The following is a 20,655-nucleotide window of genomic DNA, read 5'->3' on the forward strand; positions in this document are numbered from 1 at the left end:
TACTGTGCATGCCAGGGATATTATGCTCTCATCAGGGAAGCAATTTTCCCTTTTACAATGTCATCCAAAACAAAACCCCAAATTGCACATATCTACCTCTTTGGCCTTATTTTTTTTTTTAATGCACAAATATGCTTATATTCAAAAAGTGACAATGTTGGGCCTTTCCTTATAAGTGTTTTTCAAAGAGCACATTTAAATACTTCTTTTCACAGAAATAACCATTCATCAGTTGCAAAACTGCAGAGAGACTTTTTATTCTTTCTGTTGTGAGCAATATAAATTCAGAACAAATCTGAAGGGAGAAAGTATGATGTTTTGTCTTTTTTTTTTTTAATCCCACACATATTTAAAAAGACTAAAGAACAAAACATTGGGGGAGGCAGCTTTTCTTGGCAGATAGTAAAATATAAAATATGTGATTAAAAAAAAACAACAAAACAAAACAAAACAAAAAACCAACCAAACAAAACCTTGGCTTAAAAATACACACACAAAAAAATAATACAATAATATAAAAATACAGCTCAGCCAACGGCATCTTAAAAAATTAACTTTGGCATTATGTTTGCCAGCCTAACACAAAAGACCCTTCCTATAAACAGAACTATAAAAACAAAACAAAACAAAAGAGAAACTCATAAATTAGGTCATAAGTCAAGGGGTTATAAGATCCTTTTCTTGATTCTCCAAACTCCTTTCTTTCCTGTCCACACACATAAGCATGACCAGTGAGGTATATAGAATGTAACACTGTCAGGCATATGCACAATGAAAAAGTGCATAAACATAGAAGCTCTCCCATTTTCTTGCGAACAGGTTGAAAATGTACAGTTTGCCTCTTTTCCCCTTGGAAAACAAACAAACAACAACAACAAAAAAATCACTTTTCATCATTTTGTTCTTCTTACTTTGGCAGGATGAAAATGAACCCAGAGGAATATAAATGTCCTATTCCCAGCAGCAATGATCCATTTCCCTTGGCAACATTCACCTGACGACACAGATACTACAAGGTCGTTGGGTTGCTTTACAGCTCTCTGGGTGACTCCCCACGGAAACATCATACGTCTAGCACCATGTCATAGTGTTGTTCTTTCTTCCGCCTGCCACATTTGGTGATAAGAACCAGGTACAAAGTCAAGAGCATCACCCAGTAACATGCATAGAGTATTGTGCCAATGATGAGAACTGTCTGTTTTGACTCAGAAAATGGCTTTTTTGATTCCTTGTAGATAGTGAAAATCACGCCACCTAGGAGGATTGTAAACCAAATGGAGACTGGAATGAGTCCTATAAAATTAACTACAATGGTTTTTCTTCCTGACGTGCCCCACCCTGCTTTGTTTATTGTGGCAATCGCAAACATCTTTGCTGGCAGTAAACTTGACATGTACAACACTGAGTAGAGCGACATGAAAACCATGACAATGTTGCCCCTAAGGAAGCTGGCAAAGGAAGACTTTATCAGGCCCACTAACTGAACTGTCAACAAGAAGAGGAGGATGTTCCAGATTTTTCCCCTGTAGAAGAGCTGAATGACTGTGGCAATAAGGAAGAAAGGAAAGAATCCAGTGATTACAGCTTCATAGGTCATCCACAAATGGTGCTTGTGGAACCACATTGCATTATAAAGCCACTCTCTAAAGTAGGATTTACTCCAGCGAGTCTGCTGATTCAGCCACCTGAGATACTCTATTGGTGTTTCAGTAAGGCACTTGGATCTAGCTGTGTATTTTGTTGCATAGCCCAAACTTAGCACTCTGTTAGTTAGATGCCTGTCATCTCCGAAGCTGCACTGGGAGCCCATAAATTCTTGATTGTACCAGTCTTCCACAAATTCATGGAGTAAAGAGTTTCTGTACATCCCCAGAGGTCCGCTGATGCACTGTACACAGCCAAAGTAGGACTGGCAGGCTCTCTCTATGTTAAATGCCATCCAGTATCTCACGCTGCTCAGGAAGGAGATCCAAGAGTCGTATTTGTTCAAAATCTGCAATATAAACAAGAAGTTTTCATTGAGATGAGCTCTTGAGACAGAAAGTGCACACACTGACTCAATAAGGAATTTGCAGAGACTAGGGCACCACTGGCCTGAAGTACAAGGAGAATGTCACTCCTGTGTCACTCATGGCAAATCTAGAAGTTATCTGTACAGTCCTGAACACGGACAGGAGGGGCAAGATGAAGCCTTCAAAAGTCTGTTACACTGAAATGTTATCTTTTTCCTTTACAATTTTTACTATTGTCCACCCAGAAACTTATTTGCTGGTTGATTCTTCCCTTCTCTTCACCCCCAGCTATAGGCCTGCTGGACTGAGTTTCTCCCAAGAAGTGGTGGTGGAGTTTCCAGCATGGCCTCCTGCTTCTCTGCACTCCATAGACAACTTAGGGACTCCTGGAACTTTTTCCAGCCCTCCAAAAGCTACACCAGAACATGTGATAGTCTGAGCATGTGGTCTTTGGACAACATTTTTGGCATCAAAAGGCTGGCCCTAAAGTTTTGACCCTGGACTAGGACCCTACATTTGGCATTAGAACTCTTGAGGAACAATCTGTTCTGATTCATGTCTGCAGTACCTGCCCTGTTATGTTGACTGTGATTTTCGAGTAGAGTCTTGCTTTGGCCTGCATAAAGGTCTCATTATTTCTGTTCTATATGCCAAAGACCACCTGAAGCTCAAAAGCATGCTTAAAATACAATGTAGATATACACTAGGAGTCTGAACACTCAATGGAGTTACAAGTGTGTGCAGATGCCCAAGTCTGTGTCTTCACATCTGGGTTCTTGGCACACAGCTTGTGCTGAAGAATGTGTCAAGCAAATTTGTAGCAGGATGGCTGTGCCAGCTCTGCACTGATGCCTTCTTAGTGTGGGGATTTTCTGGGCAATCTGCTGCCTTCTACAACTAGACAGCATTTCCCTGCAAGCAGGAAGAATTAGTCTTTTGCTCTGATGGTCCCGTCTGAAGGCAAAGGGACAATCTTGTGTCTGTTTCAATTTAATTCTAGAACATTTTTGAAGCATCAGGGCTGAGGCATAGGCTCATGCCTTGCTCAGGTGTATTTGGTGTATACTGGAAAGTGAATTGGGAAAAATACCCAGAGGCTTCATTCTGCTACTTTTCCTTCCAGAGCACACAGGTCCTTCCATCCTCTCTCTGCAAATGCTTATGAAGCTTCACTGTTGTAATTTAAACCATACACCTTCCTCCAGTGCTTCTTACAGATCCCTGGCATCTCACAGGTGTAGAGTGAGTCTGACAACCTCATTCATAGTCAGTTCAGAGCCACGAGGATATTCAGGCTTCTGTGGGAATCTTCATTTCTGGAGTTAAGAGCCACAAGCCTGAAATAATTTTGACTACTGAGGTATTCATTAATAAGGGGTTGACCATATAGATGGCCCATTCTCCTTCATCACACATCAAAGCCCAGCTGAGTACAGGATACTGATCCTAAAGCCAGCTGCAATATCCACATGTATTTTTCTTTCTAAATGGCAGCAGAAAAAGAAATTGACAGCCTTTTGCTGTAGCTGTCAAACAGACTTGGCAATGTTGGAAATCCAAACAGCTGACTTGGGCTTCTTGTCCTCTCTCACAGAGATGCAGATTCCATAGTGCATTGTATTTCAAAAAGGCTTTTATTCCTAACAATCTTGGCTGCCTCTAGTAACATAACTAAAGTGCTTAGGGTGCTGGACTTGGCTTTGGGAGACCTGTCCTCAGTTCTCTGCTCACCCATATCTTTTCTTTGGTTCTTTGAGCCAAAGAAAAGCTACTCAGAAAACCAGATGTTGAAAGATGCTGCAACAGTCCTGAAAGTTTCAGTGTGTCATGTTCCACTTTTCACGTTTATGAGAGAGAATATTTATTGTCTTTCTATGGGTGTTCATATCATACAGTGCTCACATCCAAGAATAAGAGTTTCAACAGAGAGAAAGAGTTAAGACATCATTCACAAAAGCCTCTATAATGGTACCACAGCATATTCCAGGCAGAGAAATCTCTTTCAATGAAAATGGTTGCTGTGATTCCTCTGTCAATCTGAAAACTGTTGTACTCACCTGCACATCACCTCCAACTCCTCCAACCATCGGATCTTCTTCTAAAACCTTTACCATCTCCACTGATGAGGCTGGATCAAGCATTGTATCTGAATCACAGACCTACAAGTAAGACGAAACAAACCCGAGAATGGGGTGAGTACTCTAGAGCAGAGAATAAAAATCATGTGTTCTAACTGTATATGCTGAATGCAATTAAATCTCCCTTCAGAGTTTGCATTGAGAGTTCTGTTAAAGGCCATTTGTATCAGACAGCAAGGAGTGGTGCTGAACAAAAAAGGAGTGCCTGTTAGGGTTGTGCATGAAATCCACTCTTCTGTACCAGCTTTGCTAGCATACTAGGCTGGCTTCTTTGAGTAAGATATGCTCTCAGGGATGCAGCGCTACAGTGCAAGAAAACATTGGTGGGTGTGTGGCGGATTCCTGCTGAGCTCTGACACAGGGCTTCCCTGTACCAGCTGCAGGCTTAGAGCACCCTGGTCAAATGCTTCCCACTGCCATATGAGGGAAAGAGCGAGGAGTTAAATTCCAGACGCTTGTTATATAAAAGAAAAATTCAGCTAGGAGTCTGGGAAGAAACCTAATAGTTCTTTGACTCACAGAAGGCTTTAGCAATTCATGTAAGATGTGTATTTTGGATGCCAGAACAAAGCAGGTTTTAATTTTAGATGCCTCGTGTGCTATTAGTAGTGCAGAGATTTGATATTTGATAGATAAAAATTATTTTGCTATTTTCCTCTGGCATTCTTACTAAAAGTATCTAAGGCCAGAAGGAGCAAGTGGCTGAAGTGCAGCACTCCACGAGACCAGGGCAGAAATAGATCACACACACAAGGCATTTCAGCCTCACAAACACTCCTAGACAACTAAACACTGTGTACATTAGGAATTGGCTTTCCCCTGGAGAGTAGGAGGGTTCAGACAGGCTGACCAGTCTGTGAGGCAGCTGGCACTGCTTTCGTTTGCCTGGAGGAGAATGACAGGAGCTGTAGCTTATTCAAAGTAAGCGGGTGTCTCCCTGCTGCAGCTGTTGCTGCTGAAAGCAGTGCCCCCATCATGCAGAAACTCATTTTGCAGATGCTCAGAAGTTGGAGCAGAGGAGGCTGTCCCAGAAACACCTCTCTGGCTGACTGAATCCTGCCATACAAATTCTTGTACTGCTTTAAGCTTATCCCTGTACACTGGGCATAAGTGAGTAGTTCTGCATTAAGGATATATTAAGTCAGAATCTGGTGAGGCCTCATATGAGGTGTTCTAGTTTTTGGTGCCATTTTGTCCAACCTTTCCATACAGCCTGAGCTCTCTCACTCTAAGGGAGCAGAAACCTTCATGTCGGGTCTAGGAAGGAGAAGGAGAACATTTTTGGGCTCTGCTGTGGGGCAGAAAGAAGTAGGGATGTTACCTGGGATAGACAGGCTGCATAGTTTGGGATGCAGCTGAGTGTCTGCCAGCGTGCTTGCTTGGAGGGGACTATGAGGAGAAAAGTGATGAAAGCTCTCATATTTCTGTCAGGAGAAAATCTGCAAGCATCTCACTTCACACATCCAGTTCCTTTCCTCAGAGGACTCATCCCAAGAAGCACTGTTTTAACCTAGCCAAGGTGTGCCTCCAGCTTTGGTGGAAAGCTGCCATCACTGACAACTCTTGGTGATAGAAAAGGAGCACAACAGTTCTACTGAAAAAGGGAAATGATGACTATATTTTTAACTGGGCCTTTCTGAACAGATCTGTTGCTGAGTGCTTTGCACAGGGAAACTGTAGTTTGCTGAGTGCCTAGGGCTTAGGCAGGGATACTCCCTCCCTAGCCCTTCTGCTTGCCCTCCAGCACCTGTCACTTGATGTGGCTGATCATATCCTGGGCATGCCAGCACGGTGGACAAGTCTAGATGAGGTTTTTGCAGGTGAAAAGAGGATGCACCCAAAGAAAGACAGACCCTTAGGAACCCAAATAAAACATACCAAGCCCTGCCCAAGCAGGGGAGGCCTAGCACAGCCCACAAGGCAATTGGCCATCTTTCCACATGAGGTTTGAGTGACCTAGAAATTACTGACTTGGGTCACAGAGTTGCATGAAAGGGACACTGAGCCTTAAGTGAGCTGTTCAGATATTATAACCAAAGGCAGTTTCTCCAAGCTGCTCTGAGAAGTTCAGGCTGTGCTGGACTGTCCACACAGGTACCTCCATCAAGCCAAAGATGAATTACACACTGGCTGTCCCAATTAGTTCTGCTTGAGTATCTGCCAGTTTAACTCCTCTACCAGAATGCTTACACACTCCTAACATCTTCCAGAATGGAATTAAGCCTTCCTAGCAGTTTCAGGTGTTTAACAAGATGCCACTAATTAGAACAGCTTGTTATCTGCATTGGTTTGACTGCTCATGATTGCCTGTCCCTAAGTTCAAATTGTCTTTTAAGAACCATAAGGACCACATTTTCAGGGGTGAACAATAGTACTGACTAGTTCAATTTTTTAAGTGTTTGATCATTGATGAAGATTTCTTAGCCCCTAAAATGTTGGGGTTGTTTGAAATAACTTACCCTGGAGCCCAAAAGAATTATTTGAAGTATCTTAACCTTCATTCATTCATAAAACAGAGTCACATTTTAGCTGCATTGTGCTGTCCCTGTGTAGCAGCCATGGCCATCATGGTGCTGCAATTCTGATACAGATATGAATACAGGTGTGACTGTGGCATCAATCATTACTGCAGCCTCCTGCAGCATTGGTCACTAACCCATTCATTAGGATTTCTGAGTCAGGTCAGGAGTGTTAATTGACTGAAAGATCAGAAATATCTTTTACATTTTCTCAGTTTATACTATAACTGTTGAAAAAAGAGACACTTTTTCCAGGTTCCCCACACAAACTCAAGAGCTGGACTGAGGGAGGAAAGTTGCAATGAATCTGTTTCCTCTCTGTCTTCTCCCTTTGCAATCTGATACTTCTGTGGAAGTGCTTATAAAGCCATGCAAATAAAGAAATCCAGCACTTTTATCCCATCATAGACCCTCACAGTACAGAACCAAAGTGCTGACAATGGAAAGCTTAGGCTCAATGTTTCCAGAGAATAAATCAGTTTCAATTTTGGATGTAGGAGGGGAAGGGTTTTTAAATCTCTGCCTTACTCTCTCAGCTTCAATAACAGAGCAGCTCATGGCAGTCATCAGTTTCTGCCCAGCCTGTATGCAAGGGACTCAATGTTCTCAGCCCAGCTCCTGACAGCCTTTCCATGTCCTTTGGACATGGATGTGAATGTTGTGCTGTGCAGAGCATGCACACACACACAGTTGCAGAAGGCTGGGCACCCACCCAAGAAACACAGAATAACAGGTTGGAAGGGGTCACCTGGTCCAATCTTTCTAGGTAATAGTAAAGCTTAAAAGACATGGCCCAGCACTCTGACAAACTGACCACTGTATGGGAATCCACTGCTTGTGAGATTAATCCAATGCTTAATTGTTCTCCTTGTGTAGCCACCCTGAGCATCTCATGAAGAGCTGCTGCTCTACCAGAAGAGGCTACTGATGATCTGAGGTTGAGAGAAGGTGGGAAGGGCTAAGGGTGATTAATTAGGAATGTCATCCCACATTTGGTGAGATTAGTCAAATGAGACTTACTGGCCTTGACTGATAAGGTGGCATCAGCATCCAGTCAGAGACCCTGATGCCACTCATCTTCCTCCACACACAACCTCTTCTCTTTCCCACAGTCAGCAGGGCTGTTTGCAGGAGCAAGAAGTGCTTCCATGTGTAAGGCAAAAACACAGAAATTTTTTCACAGGATCCAAGGCAGCTGGAAAGAAATGTGTCTCTGCTGCTTTGGAAACAGGGAGAGAGGACCCAGCCTAACTAATTTTTAAGTGAATAATGTCATAAGAGTTTTAAAGGCCAAGTTGCAGTGAGTGAGGTAATGCAGCTGTAAGTGATGAAGCAAAAGCTCCTACAGGCTTTAGCTGAAAAAGAAATCTTTCTTTCAAGGCTGCACATTGACCCTTTATTGAATACTTTGCACAGCCTTTGAAGCCTTTAGTATATCCCCAACTTTTTTACAGACTCAAGCAATGCCCTGAGATATTCCCTATCCAGTTTGTCTGCTTGCTTATGGGGCCACTAACCACTTCACAAAACAAAACCTTATCCAAAAGCCTGACCCAGAGATGGGGTCTTGAGGAGACAGTTAGCTTTGTCTGAAGCAAAACCATTTGGATGGGGGGCGGGGAGGAGTACTGAAGTCTGGGGAAGGGTTTCAGATATTTCCAGTAGCTGGTGCACAGATTTAACATATTCACAGATAGGCTGTGACCATTTTAAAAGGTAGCAAAATAAGCTTTTAACGGTCAAGCTGTTTCCAAACAGACTGAAAGGAGCACTGTGTTCATCAGGGACTAGGATGGCCTCTAACATGCTGCACAAAATATACAAAAGCTGCTTTCTTTCAAAGTGTGTTTGAATTGGCACTGACCTGGTGCTCTAATACCTACCTGTACATAATCCACGCTTCTCCCCAGTGCTTTGAATGCTGTGTACATTACTTCTCTCTTTCCACCCCATTTCTGCATGATGCAAACACTTTTGTTGGACAGGACCAGCTGAGATACATGTTGCATGCTTTCTCTGTGAGACTCCTCCGTCTCGCCCGGACCTTTATCGTGGAAGTTATTACTCCAGATATAAGTGGCAGATTTGTCCCTACCCATGATTTCAGTAAAAATGTCCATCATGTAAACGTCGTCTTCTGAGTTCCCATCAATGACCATAACAACTTTAATTCCAGGGTAGGTCAATCTTTTCACAGAAAGTAAACATTTTCTTAAGTAGTCAGGATCCTCTTGATAGGCAGCAATACAAAGGGCAACTGTTTTGTTCAGTTTGATTGGAGTCTCTAGCGACCGCTTCATTTTCCTGTGCTCTAGAAAGGCAAACAGGCTTTGGATGATGAGATGTGATGCCAGGATAGCACCATAGAGTCCAAAGGAGAAGTAGTAGTTGTCTGTTTGGATGAACTGGTAGCCCACAATGTAAGCAGCGGTGATTCCTAGCAGGAGGGACACCCCAAAGAGTGTGGTTCCAAGTATTCTCAGGATGCATATAAACCTCTCACAATACATCTGCAAAGAAGCACAGAAACCTTTAGCAGTGCCACCACTTGCTAATATAAGACCTTGTAATGAGTGCACGTGGCTGCAGCATAGAGCTCAACATCAACAGATACACCCTGTGCTTTTGGCTGTGTCATGAACTTACTGCATCATCTTTCCCAACTTAACCTCTTTTTGCAGCACTACTTCTGTGAAACACACTTAATATATCAGAGATGTTTTCTACTATTTTAATGCCTTTGCAGGACTTGCTGCCTGTGTCAGGGTCTTATTTTGTCATCTTGGACTTTGCTGCACTCTGTCAATACTATCCTGGAGGGTGTGGGAAAAGGGTCTCTGGGGCCACTACTCGCTTCAATATGGTCATGGGTGAGCAGAACAGCTGAATGTCTGAGCAGCCCCTCCTCATCCTCCATCCGTGTCATAACTGCCTCCTGCCCTGAATTGTTTCTGTCGCTTAGTTATGTTTGCAGAAATACTGGAAAGACATTCTTCAAACAGATGTTTGCATGTATTTATAAGTTTTTAAACAGATGTATGACTATATTTATAATTTATATTTATATAACCTGACATCTGCTTTAAAAGGTTCTTCTCAATACCATTGCAAAAATCTATTATTCATACATTTGTGTACATAGCTATATGCACTTGTGAGCATGTTGTATAGGGCTAAAGCTTGACTGAGATTAAGCCTGTGGCTAAAGCACGCACTAATTTAACAGAGCCAAGACTCCACCCTGGGACTCAGTATTCATTACGACATTAGCTGATCCTGACCCCTCTGCATATTTCAATTACCTGGTTGTAAAGTCTTCTCACTTAAGCTCTGGGCTATTGAGGAGCTGGCTGGCATGGAGGGTGCTCCAATATTCTTGAGGCAAACAATGCAGGCTGGCAGAATGCTTGGTACCTAACTGCTTTTTGTCGACAATCACATTAACCATTTTATGCAACAGCTTTCTCAGAACTACTGGAAGGTTAACTACAATGTTTCTGTCAGTCGAGGCACTTGATATTAAGGACACTATCGGTGGCTAAACCAGCAAGTACATTGCACAACTTGAGACTGTGTCCCCAATAGCCTATACCTACCCTGGCACAACTTGAGACTGTGTCCCCAATAGAACAAGGGGACACAGTCTCAAGTTGTGCCAGGGTAGGTATAGGCTGGATATTAGGAAGAAGTTCTTCACAGAGAGAGTGATTTCCCATTGGAATAAGCTGCCCAGGGAGGTGGTGGAGGCACCGTCCCTGGGGGTCTTCAAGAAAAGCCTGGATGAGGCACTTAGTGCCATGGTCTAGTTGATTGGTTAGGGCTGGGTGATAGGTTGGCCTGGATGATCTTGGAGGTCTCTTCCAACCTGGTTAATTCTATGATTCTATGATTCTATTATTGTAAGTCATTGAATCTAAAGCTCACGCTTGAATATTTTGATGAATTAAGGCCCCCTCAGAGTAATGGACTTAATATTTGTGTTTTCTTTCTATTATTCATATTTCCCCTGCTGCTTGTCTGCTGATCATGTTTGTTTCACCATCTGTTGGCCAAAGCTGCAGCTGGAACAGCACTTCCTTACATCACATATGCCTTTAACTCTTTCTTGGCAAAAAATGCTACCAAGCTGCAGCAGTATAGCTGTCATCAATTATATTTCTGTCTGAAAATTTACAGGCTTGGAAAACAAAAAAGTCAGCACAGAATCACTTACAAAATAAAAATAAACCAGGCAAGTATAAAGTCTGAGGTTACAAAGACTATGCTTTTTTTTTTTCCACTGGCTATTTAGGGTCTTAAGTTTCAAGACTGGAGGAAGTCTCTTAAATATATATTTGGAGACACTGTTAAAGAAATTGGACCCTATCTCTAAGACTTCCTTGAATACTTATGGCTGGGCTCTGACAGGTGCTGTAATCGTCCACCAAAAGGGACCATCCCTTCTCTGGCCTATCTGAAAGTCTTTCACAACAGGGGTCACAAAGAAACCTAATAAAAGAGAGTTTATTCTTACCACCCATATGGGTGAGTTAAAGCTCAGTGCTCAAAATAGATTCACTTCAGAAAACAGATTAAGCAACAGATCCCTTCTAGATTACCTTGAAGTCAAATGACCTGTGTGTTTACTAATCCCTCAAGCACACAGGTCACAAACATTAAGGTAAATGTTTCATTAATGGTGAAGTTATATTCGGATTTCTAATTTCTCTTTTCCTGTCAGAATTTTCTTTTGCCTGCCAAATATCTTTACTAGTCAGTAGAGGTCAAAAGCTGCCTACACTGAGAATTACATGGCTGAAATAAATGAACCACTTGTACAAGTAAAAACTCATAGGATTCAGTTGAAGAGCTGAAGCCTTTTTCATTCGACTGACTGTACCTGTCTTCTTTTATATTAATTTGCTATTGCTTTTCTCTTCCTCTGAAGTAGTCACACACTAAAGGTGGTTTAAAAAGAAGTAAAAGTTCTCTAATTTGTCATTACAGTACAGCTTCCCTCCCTTGCAAAACCTGGTCTTTTAAGATCTAGAAATGGATTTCTGGTCTTAATAAAACAGTATGTTTTTTTCTATCCTTTCACTATCAACCTTGGGAAAATAAACTGTGTTTTGATCTAAATTCCTGGCTTTCATCAAAGAAACCTTCCCCTTTGTAAGTGCAATTGAGGTTTTTATGTATAGTCTTTTAACTGACTGAATCTCAGGGAAAGTCTGGAAAAAATTGCTCAAGCTTTAACACGTGAGCTATTGATAGCTTGCCCAGCAGAACTGATCTTTATCAACGTGAATGTGCCCAAACAATGGCAAAGAAGCCAAAAACTCTCCACCCTTCTTGAATAAGTGAGCCAAGAAGTTAAAAGAAAATGATGCTTGTACAAGTCTGGGACCAAAAATTAACTGCTGAGTCAAATACTAGCACTGTGGGTAGGGAATAGCTGCAGCAGAGATTTTAAGGTCAGACAGATTTTAGTCAGTTCTGTAAAGAGGAAGATAGTACCTGCAGTATTTGTGGTTGTTGTTATTATTTTAACAGTGAAAGCTATTTAGAAGTGAAAGAAGATGAAGGATCCAGTGCTTTGCATCAGACCTGGAGGACATTCCTAGAAGGCAGTAAAATTGCACTGGCTATGTTGCCTATGCCACTCATGTACTACTGCACAGGAAGCCTGAGGCAGCACTGCTAATTCTGCTCCATCTTCACTTAACCCTGCAGCGCTGAACACAGCCTCTAGTGAACAGGCTCAAGGTCTGTATGCACAAGATGGGCATGTAGACAGGTTACACAGTCGCAGCAAATTGTTGTCATGATCTTGCAGCTGTTAATTTCCATGGAGCTGGTCAGTACTAACTAGTAGCTATAGAATATGAAAGCCATATGCTAAATCCTAATGCTGTGTGATTCAGTGGCATATTCACCAAACAGTCCTCAGTATATTTTAGCGGCTGCACAGAAGGGAAACATAGCAAAATATGATTGAGTCTGAAAAAGTCTAGCATTTAACTGAAGTTATGGTACAAAGATCTAACTATAGTAAGATTTAAATGTTGGATGGAAATTCAGCAGGTTCCTATGTCCTGCTTTGGACTGCATTTTTATTCAGCAAAGAAGCCTGTTAAGTTCCATGGTAAGTATCACCTTTTCCCCACTCCAAGATCATATATCACAGTTACTCCATATGGTTATTTATCAGCTTTCATGCATCTCTGAGAGAAACAGGACCCAGAGATAGTTCATCCCTTTTCCATGTAACAAGGTAAAGAGCACATGGTTGGGGGGGGGAGGGGAAGGAAGCTTAATTTGTTAGCATAACATCAGGAGAGTAATAAAGAGAATAAAGGTAAATACATATCCAGAAAAGCTCTATGTAATGGTATTTAAACACATCAGTATTACCTGCAGACTGTTCACATATTCTGCAATAGGCATTGTGTAGCTGCTAACGAAGCAATCATATGGTCCCTGACATCTGCTGATACAGGACATGGAACTGACTGCAAGTCAAACTGAAGTTAGATTTGCTTGCAACACATGGGATGCAGCACACTACACAGTCTGTTTCAGAGGTCACCTCCCTTTTACAGCCCTCATATTGCCATGTAGTGCTTCTGGCCAGGTTTCCCCCAGAAGATTAAAAAGCAAGAGGGGGAAACACAGGAAGTTCATACATAAAAACAATGATTTGGAGGGTTGTTCAAATGACCTAGCACTTATTAATTCCAAACATCTGCAGATGTATTTAAAAAAAAACCCACAACTTTCACTGCAAAAGTCAGTGTTTGTCCAGGAGAAAACAGTAAAGGTTCAATCACAAATATGCCAACTTTGCCCACTTCACCTCTAAAGGTTCAAAAGAGCTGTGCCTTTCTAGACTCCTAGGGCTATGACCACATCAGTAAATAGTCTAATAATACAAGAACACATCTGCAAAGAGAGCAGATCCTGGTGCTGAGGGCCTACCTCAACCCTTCATATATTTTCATATTTTACTCTGAACTAAGTTTAGTAAAACCCTGTGGGTTGGAAGCCCACTAGAAGCTGAATTGTGTGCTCTGGGTGTACATCTTGCAATTAGCTGAATTCAGAAAGAATCTAGTTTGTCTGCCCAGCAATTACTTTGCAATACAAGCCCAAGCAATTTGGTTGGAAAGGGGGGTACTTGTAGCACTGGCTTCAATAGCACACCCCTGATTCAAAATAAATTGATAACAAACCAATCTCTGATTTATACATCAGACTTCACAAATCTTTGTTGCACCCAGAAATGCTGACCACTGTAAACCTTTGAAACTGTCTCACTTTTACATGCCTGTATAGAAGCTGAACTCTTGAATGTCTAGTAGTCATGGTCCTCTGAAACGGAAGTGCTGAGGCTTTGGATTCAGCAAAGCATGTCAGCACGTCATTAAAGGTAAGGATGCACTTCATTATTTTGCTTAGGAGGGAAATCAGTGAATGATTCATCTTGCAGTTCTCTAATGCAGGTGTGAAAAAAAAAAATCTTTTCCTGTGAAGCTGCTCTTTTTGGGATACTCATGCCAAAATGTAGGCATATATTTGAGACATTTCTCACAGAGATTCATCTCCCTTGTTAAGATCATCAGATGGGTTGTTGCTTAACCACTGCACTTCTTACATTAGGGAACCTAAGAGTGAGCCAGGACTCAGAGAGCTTGGATTTTGTCCCTAGTGTTGCAATTCACCTCCCTTTGTCTCAGCCTTCTTACCTGTAAAATGGGAATCACAATCACACAAAGGCTTAGATTATTGATACTTGTAATGTCACTCTTTCTGGTGTGATATGGAACCAACTGGTTCTCTAGGTCTATCGACTTCTTTTTTTCTCAAAACCAAAACAAATCAAAACAAAGCCAAACAAAACTCCACAAAAATTCCAAAACAATGACAAAAGAAAAAAAAAACCAACCCACACCAAATAAACCCAACCCAAACCCCCAAAAGACAAACCAACCAAACCAACAAACTGCTTCCGATTTTCATTGTCTATATTCACCTGAAAGGTGAGCAAGGTCAGTAGGGATTTAGCTACAATAAGCATACAACTATCAGCTCAGCTGTATGTCTGAAATCAGTGAGGCTGTCAGCATAAACCACACGAAGATTAAGTGTGTACAGCTGCTGAGGCGATTTTGGACACAAGCAACAGAAGAGTACCATCTTTTGTGAGCCTTAAAAACACACCTCACTGGTGAGAACAGCATGTGCTTCAACAAAGCAGCTGCTTCCACGATACAAACATGTCTGAGTGCAGGTGTGAGTGTGTACACACACAGTCTGACATACTGTATGTGGTCTTACACACATGCAAACAGTATCTGAGGGTTAGTCAACAGTTAGATCCATTATTAGCCTTATTTTGTGGCAAAATACCTTTGAAGTACAAGTGACTCCAGGTACACATTAATTACAAGCATAAAATAGCTGTCCAGACTTCTTCTATTTTACAGCCTGCAGAGAGGAAACTGAAAAGTTATGTTCCATCTATACATCTTTACTATAGCAGTTACCAAAGCTGGTGCTTTTGGTTATTTATCAGTTCCAGATTTCATCAGGCCATTGATCTCCTGCAAAGGGCTCACATAAGACTAAAATTAACTCTGGGGTGAGGTTTAATGTAGAAAAACAGGATTAGTAATGATGGCAATCTCTATCTGCACGCACAGGCTTTGATCATCAAATCAAGAATCTCCTGTCTAGTCAATGGATATTGAGCTGATCAAATTTAGTCTCCTATAGGTTTAAGTAACCAGCATGGAATGGGTTGGATTTGTCTCTCATATAGTGATACAGTAGTTATGAAATTAATTAAAACAAAGCAAAAATGACCTAACAAACCCAGACAAATGCTTTAAGAAATAAATAATAGAATTTGTGCCCAGATATTTTAGATGGTGGTTAAACAAAAATCTAGCTTGGAAATGTTTTCCAGTTGCTAGTTATGAAGTCTGTGGTGCTTTTGGCATAAGACTGACTGCTCCATGCCTTACACCAGCAAATAAGTATTTATTTGGTGTTCATTGTTTATTATCTTGCAATGTGTTTATAAAGCACAGGCCATATCTTGTTTGACTTAGCCAATCCCACCACAATGATTGCTGCTTTATACACTAATCTTGAGCAATAAAAAAAATGCAGCAAATTTGCTTCCACTATAAATATGAACAGTTGAGTTTGCTGCTCAAGCATGGTAAACTCCACTGAATCCATAAAAGCATTCTCACCAGGAAGACCTTTTCCTTTGCCTTTCAAGACTTGCTTGTAGGAGAAGAAAGATAAACTAGCATGAGATAAAATCCTGACTTTGCTGACAAAACTCCTCTAACCTTGCTATGGTTTCAAGGAAAGAGAACATATTTCACTGTCATCATCCTCAAATGAAATGATCTTTCTGGTTCCAGAAAGAACACCCAAGGCACTCATGATATGTACAAGGTGTGCTGGAGAAAAAGAGTGTGTGTACCTACGCAGAAAAGATCTGTAAGGAAGAAGGCTATGACACAGGGGAACCTTGGGAGATGTGCTATCACTGCCGGCCCTAAAAGTAAGGGTTAGACAGTGCAGTGTAGTATATTGGGGTCATCTCTCAGAGTAGGGAAATGAGGTAATCTAGCTTTTAAGGTCCCTTTCATCCCTTTTTGCTGGCATGGCTATGGAGTTGAGCAAGATAAGAAACCTTATTGACTCATTTAAAGACTTAAAGTGGCTTATAAGAAAGATGGGGACAACCTTTTAAGCAGGACCTCTTGCATTAGGACAAGGGCTAATGGTTTTAAACTAGAAGAGGAGATTTAGACTATTTATAAGGGAGAATTTTTTTACAATGGGAGTAGTGAAACTTTGGAATGGGTTGCCCAGAGCGGCAGCAGATGCCCCATTCCTGCAAACATCCAATTGGGATGGGGCTCTGAACAACCTGATCGAGTTGAAGACGTCCCCGTCAATTGCAGGGAGGTTGGAGTGGATGACCTTTAAAGACCCTTCCAACCCAGAGCAGTCTACGACATGAGGGCTGTCAGAGTCTCAAGAGCCAGGCTTCAGTCGCGTCCTAGAGACATCGGCTGATACTCGAGCAGGTGCCGGGGAAGGGCCGTTGGGGACAGAGGTCTGCAGAAGGCCAGCGGCGTGCTTGCCAGCCGGAAACAAAGCCCAGCGGCCCCGCAGCCTCCCGAGGGGCAAACACCGAGGAGGCGGCGCCGTGCCCCGGCCGAGCACGCGCGACCCCACCCGCGGCCGCGGGGCTGCTCCTGCGGGGGAACCCCGGCCCGGCGCCGCAGCCAGCGGGGCGGGGCGGAGAGCAGCGTCACAGCGGGCAGAGGCGGGGTGCCGGGGGGATCCCCGCGCCGCCACGTCACGGGGAGGGCTGAGCCGGTTCCGCCCGATGCCTCCCGCCCGGTGGTGGTGGCGGGCCAACCGCGACCCCCGCCAACAGCTGGGCCGGCGGGGATGGTTTTTGTCGCCCGCCGAGTCTGTGCCGGAGCTGCCTTCGCCCGCCATGACCGCGGCCCCGCGGCGCGACCCTTCTCCATCCCGTTCCCGCAACCGCCGCCGGGCGCCGGACGCCAGCCCGGGTCTCGCCGGCGAGCGCGGCGGCCTGCCCGACGGGGCGGGACCGTGCTCAGGCGTGCCGCGCTGGAAGTTCGCGGGCAAGCCTGCAGCTCCCGCCCCACCGCAGACCGCCTCTCCCGCCCCTCCCTCGGGAAGCGCCCTCTCCGCTCAGCGCGGCGCCCGGGCAGCTCGCTCGCGTCGGTTTCTCCACTCCGAGGCGGGACTTCAACACTCATCCCACTGGCCTCCTCCTCGCCTTTCTTTCTCAAGTCCCATCCCTCTCTCTGCTCCTGTCACGTCCCCCCGCTCCCTGCCCGGGATGCAGAGGCAGGGAAGGGCTGGGGAGAAGCCTGGACACTCTCGCTTCCCCCACTGGATCATGCAGCGGCTGCCTAACCTGTTGTGCATTTTATTTTAATTTTAGGCTTGGATTGGGGTTTGGTTGCTGGGTTTTGAGTGGGGCTTTTGGGTGGTTTGGTTGAAGTTTTTTGGTGGTGGTTGGTTGGGTTTTTCTTTTTTTTCTTCCCCAAATTTTAAAGCTCAGCGGCATCTTAAATGGATGACACGGAGGAGGGGTTGGAGCTGAAAACCTCATTCATCCTCACTGCGATCCTATTCATTGCTGGAATAGGTGTAGTGTGGAGCCGGTAAGATCCTGTCCTAGCCCCACTGCTATTTTTGGGACCTGTTTCAGCTTCCCCTCCCTTTAATAGTGGGGATGGAAGGAGAGGGTCTTCTGCTCATGAGAAGACTGAAGCATAGTCATAAATCACCTACCTTGTTTGTCCGTCTGTCCTTTGGTCATAGAGGGGCTCCAGCCAGCTGTGTGGTCTCACGTACCGTTGCTCCCGCTGAACAGTTTCCAAGTTTGAGGTAAAAAGATCAAATCTCGCTCTTTAGGGGCTTATCGAGGCGCTCAGAAATAATATAATAATAATAATAATAATAATAATAATAATAATAATAATAATAATAATAATGATAATTGTCTAAGGCTATTCAGTCCTACTCATTTTATCCCACGTGTTTTCACGATTACCACGTATTTGTCTTTCTTTGCTTCAGTTTCTAGCTCGAAATTGTGGGATTTTTTTTTTCAAATAATAATAACAGTAATTTAAAAAAGTTTAAAGCAATAAATTAGGAATTAGTTTCTCGTGGTCGAAGCTGAAGATCTTATTTCAAACCCGGCTAGCCAGGAGCTTGCAGAAGTTGTAAGGCAGCGTCTGAAAGTTTGAGATGTGCAGCATCAGATGAAGTCTCTTTGGTGATGCCTTGCTGACCAAGTAACTGTTTCAATGAGGTTTCTGAGCAGCAACAGCAGCAAACGGGTAATATTTTCCAGACGTCTTTTTCTTTCCTGCTGCTGCTTTTCTGCCTCCTCCACGTTATGGGGTCTTTTAACAAGTGAGACTTGAGTTGTTTTAATAGGCGGAGGGAAGAGGGAGGGGAGGAACTCCTGTAAGGAGGGAAAAAAAAAAAGAAACCAACCCTGCCCATTGAAATGATCTTAGCCAAGGACCCTTTCAGCGTCAGAAATTGTTAGCTGAGTTGCAAATTTAGCAGAGAAATGCAATACGTAATGTCTTGCCACCACCTATTTTTCTCTTTATGCCCCACAACTGGGGGGGGGGGACACCCCTACTTTGCCCACTCCCTACATCTCAAGGCTTGGAGTGTGAGACTGGTCCCTCCCACAGCCACTCTTCGGCTGCTGCTGGTTTTTATTAATAAGAGAATTGCTTCTATGAATGGATGAACTTTTCGGTTTCCAGTCCTGTTTTACCCATTCACTCTCGGAAGCTCCCCCTGGCATTAATACCCGTGTCGTTTATGTTAAAAGCCAGCAAACACGGCAGACAATTTGAAAACTGGGAAATTGTCGTTTGGTTGGTTGGGTGGGTGTGGGGTTTTTTTTCCCCTTTCCCGTGATTTTAGTTTTAAACCATTTTATTTTGCACTCCGTGCTCTGCTGATAGCTTCCAGCCAGCTAGGGTCAGCAGCAGTTACCAGCAACCCCCCGGCGGCCAGTAAGGGGTTCCTCGCCTTTGTGACTCCGCTGCCTTAGAGGCGGATTCCCCCGCTGTGGAGTTCCCGTGTCCCCTGGAAGCGATTCTTCACAAGGGCACTAGGTGGCACTGTTGAAGTGAGCGGAGCCGCACGGAGCCCGGCCGTGAGCTGCGGAGCGCGGCTGGGCGGGCGGAGCCCGGCTGGGCACTGCTCCGTCTCGCCGTGCCCTGGGAGGGACTCCGGGAAGGATGGGGAGGAGGGGATCAGCTTCTCGTTCTCCCGTACTGCTTTCTCAGCGATCGCAAAGGTCGCTGCTTGGAGGCAACGAGCCCACAAAGGCGACCGTGTCAAGGTACCGTTGGGAAACCCAGGAGTGACTGTTTGCCGAGTTACTGCGCACACCTGAAAACCTGGCAGTGCACAGGCGACTTCCTTGTGTGCAATATGTGGTTAAAGCCGGTGATTACCTAGACAGGAGAGGGGTTTTTGGTACCTGGGAAAAGTGATCAGATTTTCAGCTGTGCTCACTCACCACCAAAGCGAAGGTGGCTTTAGGATGTGCACGGAAGCTGAAGTCTTAGAGAAATCGATCTGCCTCAAATAACAAATATGGCCATAGATTAAGTCAGAGTTTTAGGACTGTTTTCACCTGCCCATGCCAGGGAAAGCAGTTGTCCCACCCTCCTCCTGCTTTTGGCTGCTGATTCTTGCCTTCTTCCTGTTCCCATCCCTATGTCAGGAGACCCAGTCCAGATTTTAAAACACTTGTTGGATAGAAGGAGCAGCAAAAAAGTAAGAACATGTAATTTGCTGCAGGGAGAAGGCAGGACAAGTGTTTTAGGACACAGTGTGGTTTATGATGGTTTGGAGTGTCATTGAATATACATCATGGATTAGCAAGTGTGATGTATAACAGGGCTTTCAGGCCTTCCTCCCTGCGCAGCGCTGTTCACGTGCCCCAACCACCTCTAAATGATGTATTTCACAAGCCCTTGCTACAGGGCCCAGCATGTTACTCTCATCAGGCAAGGGGCAAGTGGTAGTGCCTGCTCCAAGCAGAGCCAGAGAGTAGAGGGGTGTCAAGAAGTCTGCTGAACGCCCTGTCCACGTTAGTCTTCTACCACCCAAACATCTAGTGTAAACCTGCTTATAACATGACAAACATTTTTCACTCAGCCAGGCAAAGAGCTATCACCAAGCTCAGCTACCATCATACACATAACCAAGTCCTCAATGTCGGTGTGAGTTCTAAAAGTATGATTTCCTGATGTCAGACTTTCTCTGGTGCTGCCAGAAGCGGAAGAGGATTAAGTTGTACCACAGGTGTCCCAGGTTCATCCTTGAATGTGGCTAGCCCCCCAAAGCTTTGCTTTGCTGTGATGGTTTGGGTATTCCCCACCCTCCCCACTCATA

General features: G+C 43.9%; 1 protein-coding gene across 1 annotated transcript; it reads right to left on the reverse strand.

Moving 5' to 3' along the window:
• Nucleotides 1-479: 479 nt before the first annotated feature.
• Nucleotides 480-18,121, reverse strand: HAS2 (hyaluronan synthase 2). Its single transcript, XM_064153954.1, has 4 exons — nt 18,010-18,121; nt 8,553-9,179; nt 4,070-4,171; nt 480-1,993 (listed from the first exon to the last, which is right to left on the reverse strand). The coding sequence occupies exons 2-4, from the start codon at nt 9,177-9,179 to the stop codon at nt 1,064-1,066; spliced, it is 1,659 nt and encodes a 552-aa protein (XP_064010024.1). The 5' UTR covers nt 18,010-18,121; the 3' UTR covers nt 480-1,063.
• Nucleotides 18,122-20,655: the final 2,534 nt, after the last annotated feature.

Source organism: Pogoniulus pusillus, chromosome 14 (genome assembly GCF_015220805.1).
Source record: "Pogoniulus pusillus isolate bPogPus1 chromosome 14, bPogPus1.pri, whole genome shotgun sequence".
Classification (NCBI taxonomy): Eukaryota; Metazoa; Chordata; class Aves; order Piciformes; family Lybiidae; genus Pogoniulus; species Pogoniulus pusillus.